Source organism: Grammomys surdaster, unplaced genomic scaffold (assembly GCF_004785775.1).
Source record: "Grammomys surdaster isolate TR1022 unplaced genomic scaffold, NIH_TR_1.0 125863, whole genome shotgun sequence".
NCBI lineage: Eukaryota > Metazoa > Chordata > Mammalia > Rodentia > Muridae > Grammomys > Grammomys surdaster.
In genome coordinates this window covers 713287-729834 of record NW_021620689.1, presented here as the reverse complement: position 1 = coordinate 729834, position 16548 = coordinate 713287, and the positions used below count along the sequence as shown (strand labels likewise).

At 45.3% G+C, this 16548-nt stretch overlaps 1 protein-coding gene across 3 annotated transcripts; it reads left to right on the top strand.

Moving 5' to 3' along the window:
- The first annotated feature begins 11043 nt into the window (after nt 1-11043).
- On the top strand, nt 11044-13033 carry Lsm10 (LSM10, U7 small nuclear RNA associated). 3 transcript variants are annotated; one of them, XM_028790165.1, is made up of 2 exons: nt 11044-11118; nt 12270-13033. In XM_028790165.1, exon 2 carries the CDS (start codon nt 12294-12296, stop codon nt 12660-12662), a length of 369 nt encoding a protein of 122 aa, XP_028645998.1. In that variant the 5' UTR covers nt 11044-11118; nt 12270-12293; the 3' UTR covers nt 12663-13033. The 3 variants fall into 3 exon arrangements, with proteins under 3 accessions (XP_028645998.1, XP_028645997.1, XP_028645996.1); XM_028790164.1 differs by having other exon boundaries at nt 11074-11128; XM_028790163.1 differs by having other exon boundaries at nt 11074-11235.
- The last annotated feature ends 3515 nt before the right edge of the window (nt 13034-16548 follow it).

The following is a 16548-nucleotide window of genomic DNA, read 5'->3' as shown; positions in this document are numbered from 1 at the left end:
CCCGAGAAAGTGTTGTGTAATTTTCTGCGAGATGTGGATTGGGTAGCTCCCTGGTTTGTTTCCACGGGGTCCTTGTCAAAGGGCTCCTGGGACAAGCTCGGCGGCGACTTGATTAATGAAAAGGAGAAGGGAAAGTTAAGACCAGGCACATGGCCGCTGTACAAAATGGTTAGAGCCTGTATAGAGGATGCAAAATGCCAAGATAAGGTAAGAGAGGGACAAAGAGCTTTAGCAGAACACCAGGATAGCCTATCAGAAGCAGAAAAGGAAAAGAGCGCTAAGAATAGAATGAAGAAAAAGGAAAAGAAAAAGGAGGAAATTAAAAAAGAAGTAGCTACAAAAAAGGAACATAAAAAACAGGAAGAGCCTAAGAGAAAACTATATCCTGTGTTAACTGAGTTTCAGAATTTAAGAATTAATGACTCTGCCTCTGAGGAGACGTCCTCGGGAGACGAAGAAGATACAGAGGATACTGACACCTCATCCTCTGATAGTGTGTTAGATCTTGAGGAACAGGCAGAGTTAGATAAAGAAGCAGCTCGTTATGAGTCTGAAAGATACAGGCTGGATTCACCTTATGCACCGGGGTATGCCCCATCTGCCCCACCATTGGAGGAAGTAGTTAGAGTTAAAAAGAAAAAACCAAAAGAGAGACAGGAAAGACTGCCGTCCAATTCTCTTATTACAGCTAAGGAAAGAAAAAAGATAAGAGTAGCCTTTCCCATATGGGAAGATGCTAACCAAACCAGACAACATTCACAGCTAGATTTAAAACAATTAAAAGCGCTAGCCGAATCAGTACAGACTTATGGAATCAATGCCTCTTTTACTCAGGCATTAATAGAAAGACTTGTGGTCAGTGCCATGACACCAGATGACTGGTATAATACTGTTAAGGCTTGCCTGACTATGGGACAGTATCTAGATTGGAAATCTATTTTCCAAGAGCTTTGTGCTTCACAGGCAAGACAAAATTTAGCTCAGGGGCATCCACAATGGAACTTTGACATGCTTACAGGCCAGGGACAATGGGCTATCAATCAAACGGCCTACCCTGTAGAAGTATATGAGCAAATTAATAAGGCAGCTGTAAAAGCATGGAAAAGCCTACCTAACAAAGGACAGGTTTCAGGAAACTTGACAAGAATTACTCAAGGAAACAATGAGCCGTTCTCAGACTATGTGGCAAGGATGATGGAGGCAGCAGGAAGGATTTTTGGAGATCCTGAGACGGCCATGCCTGTCATAGAACAACTAATTTTTGAACAGTGTACTAGAGAATGCAGAAATTCTATTACACCTTGGAAAGGAAAAGGACTAAATGCATGGATGAAGGCTTGTAGAGAAATAGGAGGACCTCTATCTAATGCCGGATTGGCAGCTGCTCTTTTAGCGGCTCAGAGGGCCTCTAATGTTAAATGTTTCAGGTGTGGAAAACTGGGACACATACAAAGACAATGTAGAGCACCTGGCACTACTAATAACAATCGTCCAAAGGTGCCTGGAATGTGTCCTAGGTGTAATAAAGGAAAACATTGGACAAATGAGTGTAGGTCAGTTAAAGACGACAGAGGACGTGTAATTTCTCCTCTGCCAAAAAACGGGCAACGGGGCCCACATCCCCAGGGCCCACAAATGTATGGGGCAATAGAGAGCTTACAGAACAATCCTCAACAACATCAAAGGATAAGACAATCAGGAGAGCCACGTCAGGCTCAGCAGGACTGGATCTCTGTGCAACCGCCAGAGCAGTACTAACACCTACCATGGGGTGTCAGCCTATACCTTCTGATTTCTCAGGACCCTTACCTGAGAATACAGTAGGACTAGTGCTAGGAAGATCGTCTACGACTCTAAGAGGATTAATTGTTCACCCCGGAGTCATAGATCAAGATTATGAGGGACAAATAAAAATCATGTGCTCATCACCAAGGGGGATTAGCTCTATAGCTCCTGGTGATAGAATTGCACAGCTATTAGTCCTCCCTAGTTTACATTCATTCTTTCCTAGTAAAGGTTTAACTAGGGGCATGAAGGGATTTGGCTCCTCTGGAGGACAGAATGTATTTATTTCATTAGATTTAGATAAATGCCCCACCTTAGAGTTGAAAATTCAAGGAAGGCTTTTCACAGGCCTCCTAGACACAGGAGCAGATACTACCATTATCTCTACCAATTGGTGGCCAAAGAACTGGCCTGTTAATAGCTCTTCACAAACCTTACAAGGTCTTGGATATGAGTCTGCTCCTGATGTTAGTGCAAGAGTATTGCACTGGGAAGATTCCGAAGGCAGACGAGGGACAGTTGTTCCTTATGTCTTGCCACTTCCAGTTAATTTATGGGGAAGAGATATCTTTAAACAATTGGAATTTAGGCTCACTAATGATTATTCTACACAGAGTAAAAAAATGATGAAAGAAATGGGGTGTGTCCCTGGAAAAGGATTGGGGAAGGCCTTACAAGGCAGGATCAGCCCTGTTTCTGTTGCAGAAAAACAAGACAGGAAAGGGCTGGGTTTTTCCTAGGGGCCATTGAGGGTGCATTGCCTATACCTTGGTTGTCAGAGGAACCTGTATGGGTTCCTCAATGGCCATTAACCTCTGAAAAACTAGCAGCTGCAAAAGGTCTAGTTAAAGAGCAACTAAAACTAGGACATCTGGAGAGTTCTCAGTCACCATGGAATACGCCTATATTTGTGATTATGAAAAAATCAGGTAAATGGAGGTTATTACATGATCTTAGAGCTATTAATAATCAGATGCAATTATTAGGATCAATTCAAAAGGGTCTGCCACTGCTGACAGCCTTGCCTAGACATTGGGAGATTATAATAGTAGATATTAAAGATTGTTTTTTCTCTATACCTTTACATCCCAAGGACAAAATTAGGTTTGCTTTCACTCTCCCAAGTATTAATCATGAGGAACCAGACCACCGATATCAATGGAGGGTCCTGCCACAAGGCATGGCCAATAGTCCCACTATGTGTCTAATATATGTCTCTTCTGCTATTGAACCAGTTAGAAAACAGTTTCCTAAGGTTAGAATTTGTCATTTTATGGATGATATACTCTTGTGTACCAATAACAGAGAAGTTTTACACCAAGCGTTCTCTCTGTTAGTTTCTACCTTAAAACAGAAAGGACTATCTATAGCGCCTGAAAAGGTTCAGGAAGGAGAGATAGGAAAATTCTTGGGAGCGATAGTTACTCCTGAGTATATTAAACCACAGAAGGTTACTATTAGAAGAGATAAATTAAAAACATTAAATGATTTTCAAAAGTTACTAGGGGATATCAATTGGATTCGTCCCTATTGGAAATTAACTACAACTGAACTTCAACCCTTATTTAAAATACTTGAGGGAGATTCTAACATTACTTCATTGAGAACTTTGACCCCTGAATCGTCTAAAGTATTGGATAAAATAGAGATGGCCATACAACATGCTCAACTAGATAGACTTAACCCCGAATTATCTTTCCAGTTATGTATTCTTCCCTCTCCTCAACAACCAACTGCAGTACTGTGGCAAGAGGGACCCTTGCTATGGATTCACCCACATAGCTCTCCTGGAAAGACTTTAGGCTATTATCCTGCCTTAGTTGCAGAATTGGCTTTAAAGGGACTTCAACTGTCCGTGATGCATTTTGGACAATATCCTAATACAATTGTATGTCCTTATACTATGTATCAAATTCAAGTTTTATGTGCATCTCAAGATGCTTGGGCAATTTTAAAATGCTCATTCCCTGGAAATATTGATAATCATTATCCTAAACATCCCTTGTTACAATTTACTCTTTCTAACTCATTTATATTTCTCAAAGTTACTAAGACACATCCTATTCATCAAGCATTGGATATTTATACCGATGGTTCTAAGACAGGCATTGGTTGTTATGTGGTTAATAATGTCCCTACTCGAATTCAGTTTGATTATACATCTCCCCAATTAGTAGAATGTGCTATTGTAGCAATAGTGTTGCAAAGATTTTCAGAGCCTATAAACATAATTTCAGATTCGCATTATGTTGTAGGAGCTGTTAAACAATTAGAAGTGGCTGATTTTATCCACCCTAAAAGCATGGTTGCTGAGATATTTAAAGATATTCAACACGATATTCGCAATAGGTGTCACCCATTTTTTATTCAACACATGAGAGCACATTCATTGCTTCCTGGGCCTATGTCTCAGGCTAATGCTATTGCTGATAAAGCCACTAAAAACCTATATTGGGTAAGCTCGCCATTAGAAGGCGCAGTTGAATTCCATAAACTCTATCATGTACCAGCTAATACCCTAAGATTAAAGTTTCATTTAACTCGTGCAGAAGCGCGAGATATTGTTCTGAAATGTACCTCCTGTGCAGAATTCAGACCCTCTCCATCTATAGTAGTTAATCCCAGAGGTCTACAACCCCTTCATATCTGCCAAATGGATGTTACACATTGCAATGCCTTTGGAAAACAAAAATTTATTCATGTATCTGTGGATACATGCTCTGGCATCATTCATGCCACCCCCCTTGCGGGAGAGAAGGTGTCACATGTTATTACTCACTGTCTTGAAGCCTGGGCTGCTTGGGGCAAGCCCCTTCAGCTGAAGACTGATAATGCACCAGCCTATACGTCTAAAACTTTTCAACAGTTTTGTCTGAGGCTTGGTGTCTGTCATATAACTGGCTTGCCATATAATCCTCAGGCACAAGGGATTGTGGAACGTGCCAATGGCATGTTGAAAACTTATTTACAAAAACAAAAGGGAGGAATAGGCCCCAACATGGGACCTAAGACATCTATCTCCCTAGCCCTATTTACCTTAAATTTTTTAAATCTGGATTCTGATGGACAATCTGCTGCTGACAGACATGTGGCTCCAAGTCCTCAAAGAGAATATGTTAAATGGAAAGATGTCTTAACTAACCAATGGAAGGGCCCGGATCCAGTTTTAGTGAGATCCAGGGGAGCTGTTTGTGTTTTTCCACAGGATCAAGAAAATCCAATCTGGATACCAAGCAGACTGACCAGAACTGTGAAAGAGGACTCACCGACCCCTGAAGAAAATGCTAAAGATCCTGCTGATGATCTGCCTGCTTGAGAGAGCGATAAGTATACCATTGTGGGCTGTGGTAAGATCATGGCCAGTTCCCCATCCCAGTACATTCCCACTCTAAAGTACTGCCAATGTTTACATCATCGAGCTGTCAGCTGGAGGCACCATGTGCCATACCTTTAAACAAAGAGACTGTCAACTATAATGCATCAAAATTTAGATTAAATGATACCTTGTGTTTCACCATAACAAACAGGGCAGAGACCCCATGCGTTGTACTTCGCAATGCTACATTGGGACACTGGATTGATCCACTTGGAGATTCCCAAATAGGCACTGGTGTCCTGCTCAAGGTACTCAATAACATAGTGGCAGGACAATCTGAGGCCAGTGGAAATACATCTAACAAAAAACAGTCCCCTGTGAATATCACTACATTATTGCTAAAAAGTAAGGTAACCATACTTGAACGATCATATTGGCAAACCAATAATGCCACTAATGTCAGAGTGTGGCCATGGTGCCCTCCAGATCAGTCATTTCCACCAGTGTTTACGCACTGCCAATCTAAAAGGATGCCTAAGGTAGAAGTATCTCGAGGGTTCACCTTATCGCTGCCTCTAAAAAGGATGGCTATGACAGGAAATAAAACAGGGAATGTAAACGAATGGCCATTTTATCAATGGGTGTTGACAAATTTAGCGGGGGCTGCTACCAGTTTATCAGCCTTTGCAACTCTAGGTGAGTCACAACATGACATTTGGAATGTATCAGCAACCAGAACTAATACTACACCAGTGATATTGAATGATATTAAATATAATAACTTGTTGGCAAATTATTCAGCCAAAAGGGCAGCAGTTTGTGTTTCGGCTCCCTTCTTTTTTATTTTAGCAGAATTTAAAAAAAAAAAGCAGCATATTAGATTGTGTGAATGTCACCTGCCAGTTGACAGAATGCTGGAATGGGTCCGCATCTTTAGCACTGCTGGTTCCGACCTTTGTCCCTATACCGGTGGATGCCGATCCCGATAAATTTCCAATAATCTCCTTAATTAGAGAAAAGAGAGATTTTGGCATCACGGCAGCCATTGTGACGGCCATTGCAATGTCGGCTGCTGCAGCGGTGACTGCGGGTATTGCCCTAGCCAATCAAGTTCAAGCAGCAGAAACAATAAATAATATAGTGAATGCCTCGGTGGATGCTTTGGTAAAACAGCATAAAATGAATAGCCATTTGATTTCTGGGATACTGCTTGCTAATCAGCGAATAGATCTATTACAAAGCAAAATGGAAGAAATTGGTGATATTTTTCAAGTAAGCTGTGTAAGTCATACTAAACACATGTGTATCACACCCTTGAAATATAACAATGAGTCTTTTACAGAAAGTACTAAATTATCTAATTTTTTACAAGGAAATTGGTCACAACAGGCTGAGGAGCTACAAGAAGAACTCCTGCTCACGGTTGCTGTTTTGAATGGGACCAGAATTAACCCGATTGATGTTGAAGACTTCACTTCCTGGCTCACGTCCGCCTTCTCCTTTTTTAAGGAGTGGGTGGGGGTGGGAATGTTTGGCTGTATGATCTTTGGGGGAGTGCTGATCACACTCTGGTTGCTCTGCAAATTTAAAAAACAACATCATAGAGATAAAGTACTTATCACTCAAGCACTGCTTGCCTTAGAGCAGGGAACATCCCCTCAAGCTTGGTTGAATATGCTTAAACAATGAGACACTATCATTCAATGGGATACCCTGAGGGCTCGTGTTCCCATTGCACCAGGAATCCTGAGTGGTAGTCCTCCACACTTCCCAGGGCTCGGGTTCCCATTGCACGGGAGATAAGTGTGGAGGGTCTCACAACTGTTTAACTGCCTTGAACGCCTTACTGGTAGAACAGTGGGCTTGATCGGCGAAATAACAGTTGGAAAATTGTTGCAGCAATTTAATAAAAAAGGGGCAGATGTTAGGAGCCGCGTTCGCCATTGCAACATGGCGCCGGTTTCCTGCTTCCTGGTTCTTCTTGCAAGCCTTGCTTGAATGTGCGCCTGCACAAGGCGCGAAAACCAGTATGCTAATTTGGCGATATCATAAGAGCCAATGAGTGTGTGGCACGTCTCCTAAAGCTCTATATAAGCCACAGGTTTTTGGGGCTTGGCGTCCCTCACCTCACTGCCATCTAAAAGAGCTGTAACAATAAACTGCTGTCAGAAGAATCCTGAGTGTGGCGTTCTCCTTATCGGTGAGGCGGCGCCCCGCAAGCTTCAGCTACATAGGACTAATGCCAGCCTAAGGCGCATTAACATGTGACACCAACAATGTCAGCTCTGAGCTGAAACAGCTCCTGCTGGGTTGTCAACTGTCAGATTTAAAGTCTGCTAAGTCCTAAAGAGCTTAGGTCACAAGTAGTTATCAAGGACCAGAAACAGAATCTGTCCTTCAAATCACTGTACCAAAAGGGACAGTGACAGCCGGGCGGTGGTGGTGCACGCCTTTAATCCCAGCACTCGGGAGGCAGAGGCAGACAGATTTCTGAGTTTGAGGCCAGCCTGGTCTACAGAGTGAGTTCCAGGACAGCCAGGGCTACACAGAGAAACCCTGTCTCGAAAAACCAAAAAACCAAAAAACCAAAAAAAAAAAAAAAAGACTGACTAGCCCACACAATATTTTCTCAGCAACCTGAGGAAGCCCTTTGCTTCTTTCCCTGGCTCCATCAAGGCTGTAGAGGCCTGTGGCACATCAGTAAAGCAAAAAGCCAGGCCTTTTCTTCTACCCCAAGGTCTCACTCCCACCATGGGCTGAGTGTAATAGGGCCGGACTATAGTCCCAGAACTCCAGAGGTGAAATCAGGAGGGTCAGAAATTCAAGTCTAGGTTCTACAGAGATGACTCAACAGGTAAGAGCATGTCCTGCTCTTGCGAGCCAAGCTCCCAGTACCCGTGTCAGGCAGCTCAGAATCACCAATTAAACTTCAGCTCCAAAGGATCTGACACCCTCTTCCGGCCTCCAGGGCACCTGCACTTATATGTGCAACATCCCACCCCCAGCACATAATTTTTAAAATGTGGGGGTACCAGAAACAGGGTCTTACTTTGTTACCCTAGCTGGCCTAGAACTCACAGAGGCCTACCTGTTCTCCATGCACTAAAAACAAAAGAGCCAACAGGCAGGGTATAGAGACACAGAGCTATAATTCCAGGCCTTCAGTCCTTGGGGTCAGAAACAGGAGGATCTGGAGTTTAAAGACAGCCTGGGTTACATGAGACCCTGTCTCAAAAGAGAAATGGCAGGGAGCAGGCTAGTGGAGGGAGATGGTTCAGTAGTTAAGAGCACTGGATACAGAATGCTCTCCCAGAAGACCCAGGTTTGGTTCTCAGCACCCACATAGTGGCTTATAACCACCTTTAACTCCAGTTTCAGGGGATCTGACACCTTCCGGCTTCTTCAGGTACTCCACAAGCATGCATGGTATACTGTATGTGCTCAGGTACACACACATGCACATAAGAGAACTAATATGAAAGTGTGTGAGGAGGTCGAGGAAGATGTAAATAGGAGGGAGAAGAAGACTTTGTGATTACTGAAGGTACCCAACTTAGGGAGTAAACAATCAGGACAGCAAGCACAAAAAATGAGAAAATCTACTTTTGGTAAGTTCTATGTGTATTTGTCTCCTGGTGACTTCTGAGTACCAGTCGGACATGAAGATATGCCACAGAGATATCTAGAGAAAGGGCAGTGTGAGATGGGTGCCAGGCATGGGACAAAGAGTGGCAGAGCAGGCTGCGTGCATGCAGGCACTATGCCCAGGGAAACCTGATGAAGCCCTGTCACCAAAGGTGACTCAGTGGTCTACTCCCAATAAGTTTGCTGCAGACAACACTGACCTAGATTCTGATGGAAATAGTTGCCTGTGGTTTGTTGCTATTGTTTTGTTTTGTTTTTATACTGGAACTTGGAATCCAAACTGGTTGAAATCACCAGTCCTTCTTCCCTTGGGCCTGTGCAACTGTCTAGTGGGTGACCTTTGGATTAAGACCAAACTCCACACTTACAACAGGAAAAGTCTGGAACGTTCTAAGCAAATATCCTGTGGAGATCCGTGACATTTGATCACCCTGTGCAGATCACAAATCATCTCATTTATTTTTTTTTTCCCCAGTTGCCTTCCCTACAGGTCAAGCCATCCTGTCTGGGGAAGACAGGTTTGACAGTGGGGTAGAAGTCTGTCTTATATTTGGGTGCCCCATGAATAAGCTTTACCTCCCCCACCCCTCAAAATTCATCATTTTGGTGATTGGCTTAACACGCAGTGAGCAAAGCAGGCTTTAGTGACAATATGATCAGATAGAGAGTAGGACCTATGCACATAGTCCCAGTGTTGGGAGGCAGCGGCCAGAGGATCAGGCTCACGGTCCTTCAGGACATAGTGAATTCAAAACAGGATGGGCTACAGGAGACCCAACTGCAAAACAAAAATTAAACAATTCACATTTTTTTTTGTTTTTTGTTTGTTTTTCGAGACAGGGTTTCTCTGTGTAGCCCTGGCTGTCCTGAAACTCACGCTGTAGACCAGGGTGACCTCGAACTCAGAAATTCACCTGCCTCTGACTCCCAGGTGCTGGGATTAAAGGTGTGTGCCACCACTTGGCAACAATTCACATTTTTAAAAGAGTTATTTTCCAGCCCAGTGTAGTGGTGCATACCCATAATTCCAGCACTTGGGAGGCAGAGGCAGGCAGGTCTCTCTGAGTTTGAGGCCACCTTGTTCTATAGAACGAGTTCTAGGACAGCCAGGTCTCTAGAGGAGAGTCCCTATCTCAAACCCCACCCTCCTAAAAAATGAAAGAACAACACCTACAGCTCTTGCAGAGAATCTGAATTGTGTTCTCAGTACTCACACCCATCGAGTAGCTCACAGTGGGCTCACAACTATAACTCCAATTCCAGGGGGCAGACACCCTCTTCTAGCCCTCATGACCAATACACACACACACACACACACACACACACACACTATTTAAAGATTTTTTTTTAGGAGCTGGAGAGATGGCTCAGCTGTTAAGATCACATACTGCTCTTTCAGAGGACCAGAGTTCAGTTCTCAGCACCATGCCAGCTGTACCTGTAGCCCCAGGGAACTGATGCTGCCTTCTGAACTCTGAGGCAACCACTGCTCAGATATAGCATACTATTACAGACACACACAAACAGATAATTTAAAATTAGAATAAACCTTACTAGATTTTGTAGACCAGGCTGGCTTCAAAGTACAGAGATCCACCTTTCTCTGCCCCCAAGTGCTAGGATTAAAGGTGTGTGCTACCATGCCTAGCTTTAGATTTTATTTTTAATTGTTAATTAGTTACAGGCAGTTGTGAGCTGGGAACCAAATTTAGGCCATCTGCAATATTATATGGTCTTAATTGCTCACGAGTAGCAACTAAACCTTCTCTCCATAGCCCTGTGTTTTCCTCTTTGAGACAAGGTAGTTATGTAGGCCTTGCTGTCCTGGAACTCTCTCTTTAGACCAGGCTGTTCTCCAACTTACAGAGATCCACCTGCCTCTGTCTCCGGAGTTGCTGGAATTACAGGAGTTTGCCACCATGTCCGACCACATTCCCATTCCCGCAGTTTTAAGCAGGTGAAGAACGTTTAACCTGGGTGTATTTTTAATTCGATATATTATTTATTTACATTTCAGATGTTATCCCTTTTCCCCAATTGTATCACTTTATTGTTTTTTGTTTTGTTTTGCTTTGTTTTGTTTTGTTTTTTTACAGATGCTCTCTCTTATGCAGCGCCATCAGCTCAGCAGGCCATTAGGAGACACAGCTCCAAGCCTCAAAGGTAGAAGCCTACAAAAGTGGGAAACTATAGACAGAGAAGGGGGTTGGGCCCGCGGTGCGCGGCCTCCTGGGACTTGTAGTCCCCGTCCTGTGAGGCGCATGCTCTGATGCTCTGAGTCTCCCGCGGTTGCCATGGCTTCTCTGAGCCTCGGTGGGTGGCGCCCCTAGACACGGGCGGGTTTTGGCGGCGTAGCGCGCGGAAGGCGGAAGGTATCACGCGGTGGGTCGGGCTGTCTAGTGTGGGGGACTAGGGTGCGCTGGGACCCGGGCTGCCTCTTCCCTTGGCGCACTGGCTGCGGTCTTTTCTTCCCAAACCCATTACGCGCGGTGAGGAGAAGGACGCACTCGGCACCCGGCTTTTCCCGGGTGGGACTAACAAGCTTGACCGCTAGTGGCAAGCCCCAGGCCTCTCTTCCTGGAAACGGCCGGAGCTGGGCCTGCCTGGATTTTGTTTTAACACAGGGTGTTATTCTGTAGACCACTCTTGTCTGTAACTCAGAGATCCACCTGCATCTGCCTTCTGAGTGCTGGGCTTAAATGCATGCATCTTGGCTAGGCTTGTCTTGTTTTGTCTTGAAATATTCCATAATCCAGGTTGACCTAGAGCTCACGATGTAGTTCATGTCGGTTTGGCATTTGGAGTACGCCTGATGCTTCAGACTTTAAAGTGGTATTATAAGTGTGCGCCAACATGCTTGGCTAGATTACATATTAACAAGTGCCTGGCAGAAGGACATACGTAAGCTACAATTTACAATAGTGGTTCTCAAGCTGATTAGCACATTAAAATTATCTGGGGAGTTGGTTTTTTTTTTTTTTTTTAAATATAAACTCCGAATAGGGGCACATGCCTTTAATTCCAGCATTTGTGAGGAAGAGACAGGTGGATCTCTGTTAGTTCCAGGCCACACTTGTTTACATATCAAGTTCTAGCCTACTCAGGGAGTAGGGAGATACAGTAAGACCCTGTTTTTTTTTTTGTTTGTTTTTGTTTTTTGTTGTTGTTTTTTCGAACAGGGTTTTCTCTGTGTAGCTCTGGCTGTCCTGAAACTCACTCTGTAGACCAGGCTGGCCTCGAACTCGGAAATCCGCCTCCCTCTGCCTCCCAAGTGCTGGGATTAAAGGTGTACACCACCACTGCCTGGCAAGACCCTGTTTTTAAAAACAACAAAAACAGAACAATCTGGGACTCTTCCCCCCTCAGCCAAATGAATCTAGATCTCTGGGATGTGAAGGATGTGGAGGCCAGGCAAAAGTTTCCCCAGGTGTGTCCAGTGCAGCGAGGCATCCGGACCACTAGTATGGAGTTTTCAGGGCTTGGCAAAGGTGAGTTACATCTACCTGTGTGCTCCTCCCCACAGTGAGCAGCCAGCCAATGTGGAACAATGGCACTGAGCCACTCTGTGAAGGAGCGGACCATCTCTGAGAACAGCCTGATCATCCTGTTGCAGGGCCTCCAGGGCCAAATAACCACTGTGGACCTTCGAGATGAGAGCGTGGCCCGAGGACGCATTGACAATGTTGATGCTTTCATGAACATCCGCCTGGCCAATGTCACCTATACTGACCGCTGGGGACATCAGGTTGAATTGGATGACCTTTTTGTGACAGGTCGTAATGTCCGATACGTCCACATCCCAGATGGCGTGAACATCACTGCTGCTATCGAGCAGCAGCTGCAGATCATCCACCGTGTGCGCAACTTTGGTGGCAAGGGTCAAGGTCGTCGAGAGTTCCCCTCCAAAAGGCCATGAGACTGTGTCCTCATTAAAGTTCCAGCACCACCTCAGGGACCTCCAGTATTCTGAGCCAACTCCCGGCCGTCCTTCCCCACCAGTGACCTGGTGTCTGACAGACATGTCACAGCTGCCTTTAATAGGGTTCCACTTTTCGGACATACCCTGGAACCCAGAATTCCTTCTGCCAGTAGCCTTGGGGTAGGTGACAGTCCCTCTTTTTTGATCCTTTGTATCTGGAATCTCCATTCACTAATTGACCCCATCCATCAAGGATTTGTCAACCTTGACAGTGAGGATTACTGAGTGTTTGGAGTGAATCACCTCTTACGTCCCATTTCTCTTGGCATTTGTTTCTTTTCTCATAAAACCAAACTTGGATACATACACGCCTGTGCCTGATGCCCTGCCTGGTGTACACTGGTCTTCTGGCTCCTGTGTAGGTGGAGAGTGCAGGTCTCAAGTTGGGGAGTATACCAGGATTCACTTGGTCTAGAATGTGGTCCTGTTTCCCAGATCATCATGAAGAAATCTAACGGAAAGTGGCCTTCCTGTAGAGAGTCCCTGAGACTCTCACCCCAACCCTCCCCTCAGGCTGGAGAAAGAAATCCGTCTCAGCCAGCCGCAGTGCTTCACATGTATAACCCTGGCTTTCAGGAGGCTGAGGCACAAGGATCAGCCTCAGCTAAGGGTGAAATCCTGCCTCAAAATAAAAATCAAAAACAAAACAGACCAGTTGTAGTGGTGCACACAGTATGATTTATGGAAGGTGGCAGAGGCAGGAGGATCGTGAGTTTGAGGCCAGTCTGTGCTATGTGTTTTAGCCAAATGGTGGTGGTGAACACCTTTCATCCCTACACTCGGGAGGCAGAGGCAAGTGGATCTCTATCAGTTTGAGGCCAGCCTGATCTACAGAGTGAGTTCCAGGACAGAGAAACCCTGTCTCCAAAACCAAAAAGAGTTAAAGACCCCCCCCCCCAAAAAAAAAAAATGGTCTGAGGAAGTACAGCAAAGGTACTGCACCTCACTCTGCTCAATTCTTTTTTGTGTGTATGAGTGTTCTGCCTACATGTGTGTACAGGCACCATCTGTATATCTGGTTTCCTCAGAGGTCAGAAGAACGCATTGGTTTCCCTAGAACTGGAATTCCCGAGAGTAGTGCTCCACCATGTAGGTGCTGGGAATTGAATCTGGGTCCTGTGCAAGAACAACCAGTGTTCTTCATGCTGAGCTGTCTCTCCAGCACAAAATTTTATTTTATTTTACCTTATTTTATTTCTTTTCCTTTAAAGACAGTTTCACTATGTATCCCTGGCTGCCTTAGGATTTATGTGGACCAGACTGGCCCTCACTGCTTCTGCCTCTGAAGTGCTGGGGTTAAAGATAAGTTCCACCACACCCAGCAGTGTTAGATCTTTGTTTGTTAGGTTTTGAGACATGGTGTCATGCATCCCAGCCTGGTCTTGAACTCACAATCTTCCTGCTTCCACCTCCCACGTGCTGGTATTGCGGGAGTGTACCACTGCAACCCACTTAGGTTCATCAGGTTCTTTTCTGCTCCCTTTAGGTCCTCTTAGGACCAGGACGTTCTTGGATCTTAGATCAATTAGGCCAAATGCAGCCCACAGCTCTAGAGCTCTAGATCCCTGGAGGGTCTTGTTGTCTCACAGAGGGAAATGGGCTAGCTCCTGTCTCCTGCAGCCCCTGAGTCCCAGCGGGAACACACACACACACACACACACATACACACACATACACACACACACACACACGTCTCAGGCTCCCACATCCACCTTTTCCTTGGTTTTCTAAATTTGTTTCTACACAGGCATTCTTTCCATTCCTTCCTGGAGGCTGGGCTTTTGGAATTCAGAAACTAAAAATAGTCTCTGCATTCTGTTGTGTCTTCTGTTTCCTGAGGTAACAAATGGAGGGCGACTTAGCTGTGAACAAGAGGGGCTCAGGAACACCAGGGACAAGATGGCAGTGTGTTTCAAGATGGTACTGGAGTCTAGATTACCATAGCATTTGCCCAAGCTTCCACATCCACCCTTCCTGCAAAAAGTGGGGTCCCGTTGATGGTAGAACCCCCAAGAACTGAGTGCTCAAGCAGCATTGTTCATACCCACCTCTCATTTTGGGAGAGAAGAGGTGTTTTTTTTTGGGGGGGGGCTCAATCAATGTTCTTTGTAGGGAGGAGTCCATGCTGAATGGACATTTATACGTTGGCTCATGCCAGAGACATGTAAAGGACAAGAGATGCCCTCGCCTCAGTATGGCTGAGCAGGTGGGACTTAAACCAGTCCAGGGAGCCCCTGTCTGGCATCCCTGGCCAAAGGGTAGGCAAAGGTAACAAGAGCCCTCAAAATTCTCATTAACATTCCAGGAAAACCCAGAGATACAGTGTATTTTGTGACAAGGGATGAGAGCAGCTTAGATTCTGCAAGGGCGTAGAATTATACCAACAGCAAGGTAAGCGTGCTAGTAGCTAGTTCTGGTCACAAGCTTAATGACTGTTAGCCAAGGCTAGAAGAAATCAGCTGGGTATGGTAGCCCATGCCTTTGGTCCTCAGAGGCAGGGGCAGGTAGATCTTCCTGAGTTCCAAGCCCAGCCTGGTGTGCCTACAGAGAGAGTTCTAGGAATACATAGGAAGACCCTAACCCCCAAAGGTGAGTGGGTGTGGCATGACCTATGGAGGAAAAATGGTATTTAAAGGGAAAAAAACCGAACAGTTTTTAAATGTCACTCCAGAAAGGGAGGGGACTCTTCCCCAGCCGATGGTTGAGTTCAATGGGTGCTGCTGGGCAGCGTAACGATGGTCAGAAGTAGTCGACTACTGCTGCTATGCCCTGTGCTGGGAGCCTGGTGAGTCCCACAAGGGGCAGCGCGGCAGGCTTACCCCATGGATGTACAGTAACAGCTTCATCAGACAGAAGCATAAAGTGATGGCTCAAGGTGGACAACAGTGGGAACTGGAAGTCAGGCTTCTCTAGTACCAGGTTCCACGTCTTAACCGTGTTTTGTGTTTGCTTTGTAACACATGGTCTCGTGCAATCCAAGCTGGCCTTCAATTTACTGGGAAGGAAGGACGCCTTCATCTCCCAAGACACTGGGATTACATGCCGGATTTATTGTAATATTTCGGGATGGAACTTAGCGCGTCACATATGCTAAGGCCAGCATTGTACCATCTGGGCTACTTCTCCAGCCACTGTGGCTCTGTTCTGTTTCCCAGTACTCTTGGCATTTATTCTATTGCTCACCTCCAGTGTGAGTTGGATACTCAAAACCTGATATACCACTGGATCTTGTAGTGCAGACATGCACCAAAAAAGCAAAACCAGCACCAAACCTTGCCATACTCAGGCCTTGGAGCTTGGGCTCAGAGAAGCTAAAAACCACCTGCTAAGTAGGGCTCGGGTTCTATAGTCTGAAAAAGCTCCTGGGGGTGAGGTCTCCTCCCCTCCTTCTGTGATAGTCCAATCTGCCTATCTCTCTTCAAGAAGCCATCTTGAGCTGTTGTGACAGGTGTCACTTTGTTATGGCAGCACCATCTGCCAGTGAGCCAGAGTCGGAGAGCCAGCAGGAGACTGTCACCATGAATGTATGTCCCAGAGATCCTTGAGTTGGTGTCCTGATGACAGTTTTTTTTTCTTTTCTTTTTAATATCCTCTGGCTGGCACTTTTAGTTTCTATTCCTTATCCCCTTTCTCCTCTGCTTTGTTAAAACTTCTATATTTTGAGTCAGCTGCGAGCCTACCAGGAGTTGGGATGGTGGTGTCAGCGCCCAGTGATTCATCTTACTGATAATTAGAGATCTGGAAAATCCAAGACTCATCCCTGTCAAAGGCAGGGCTTCTGGAATTCTTATCCCCCCACCCCCAATTTGTCAGAGAGGGGAGC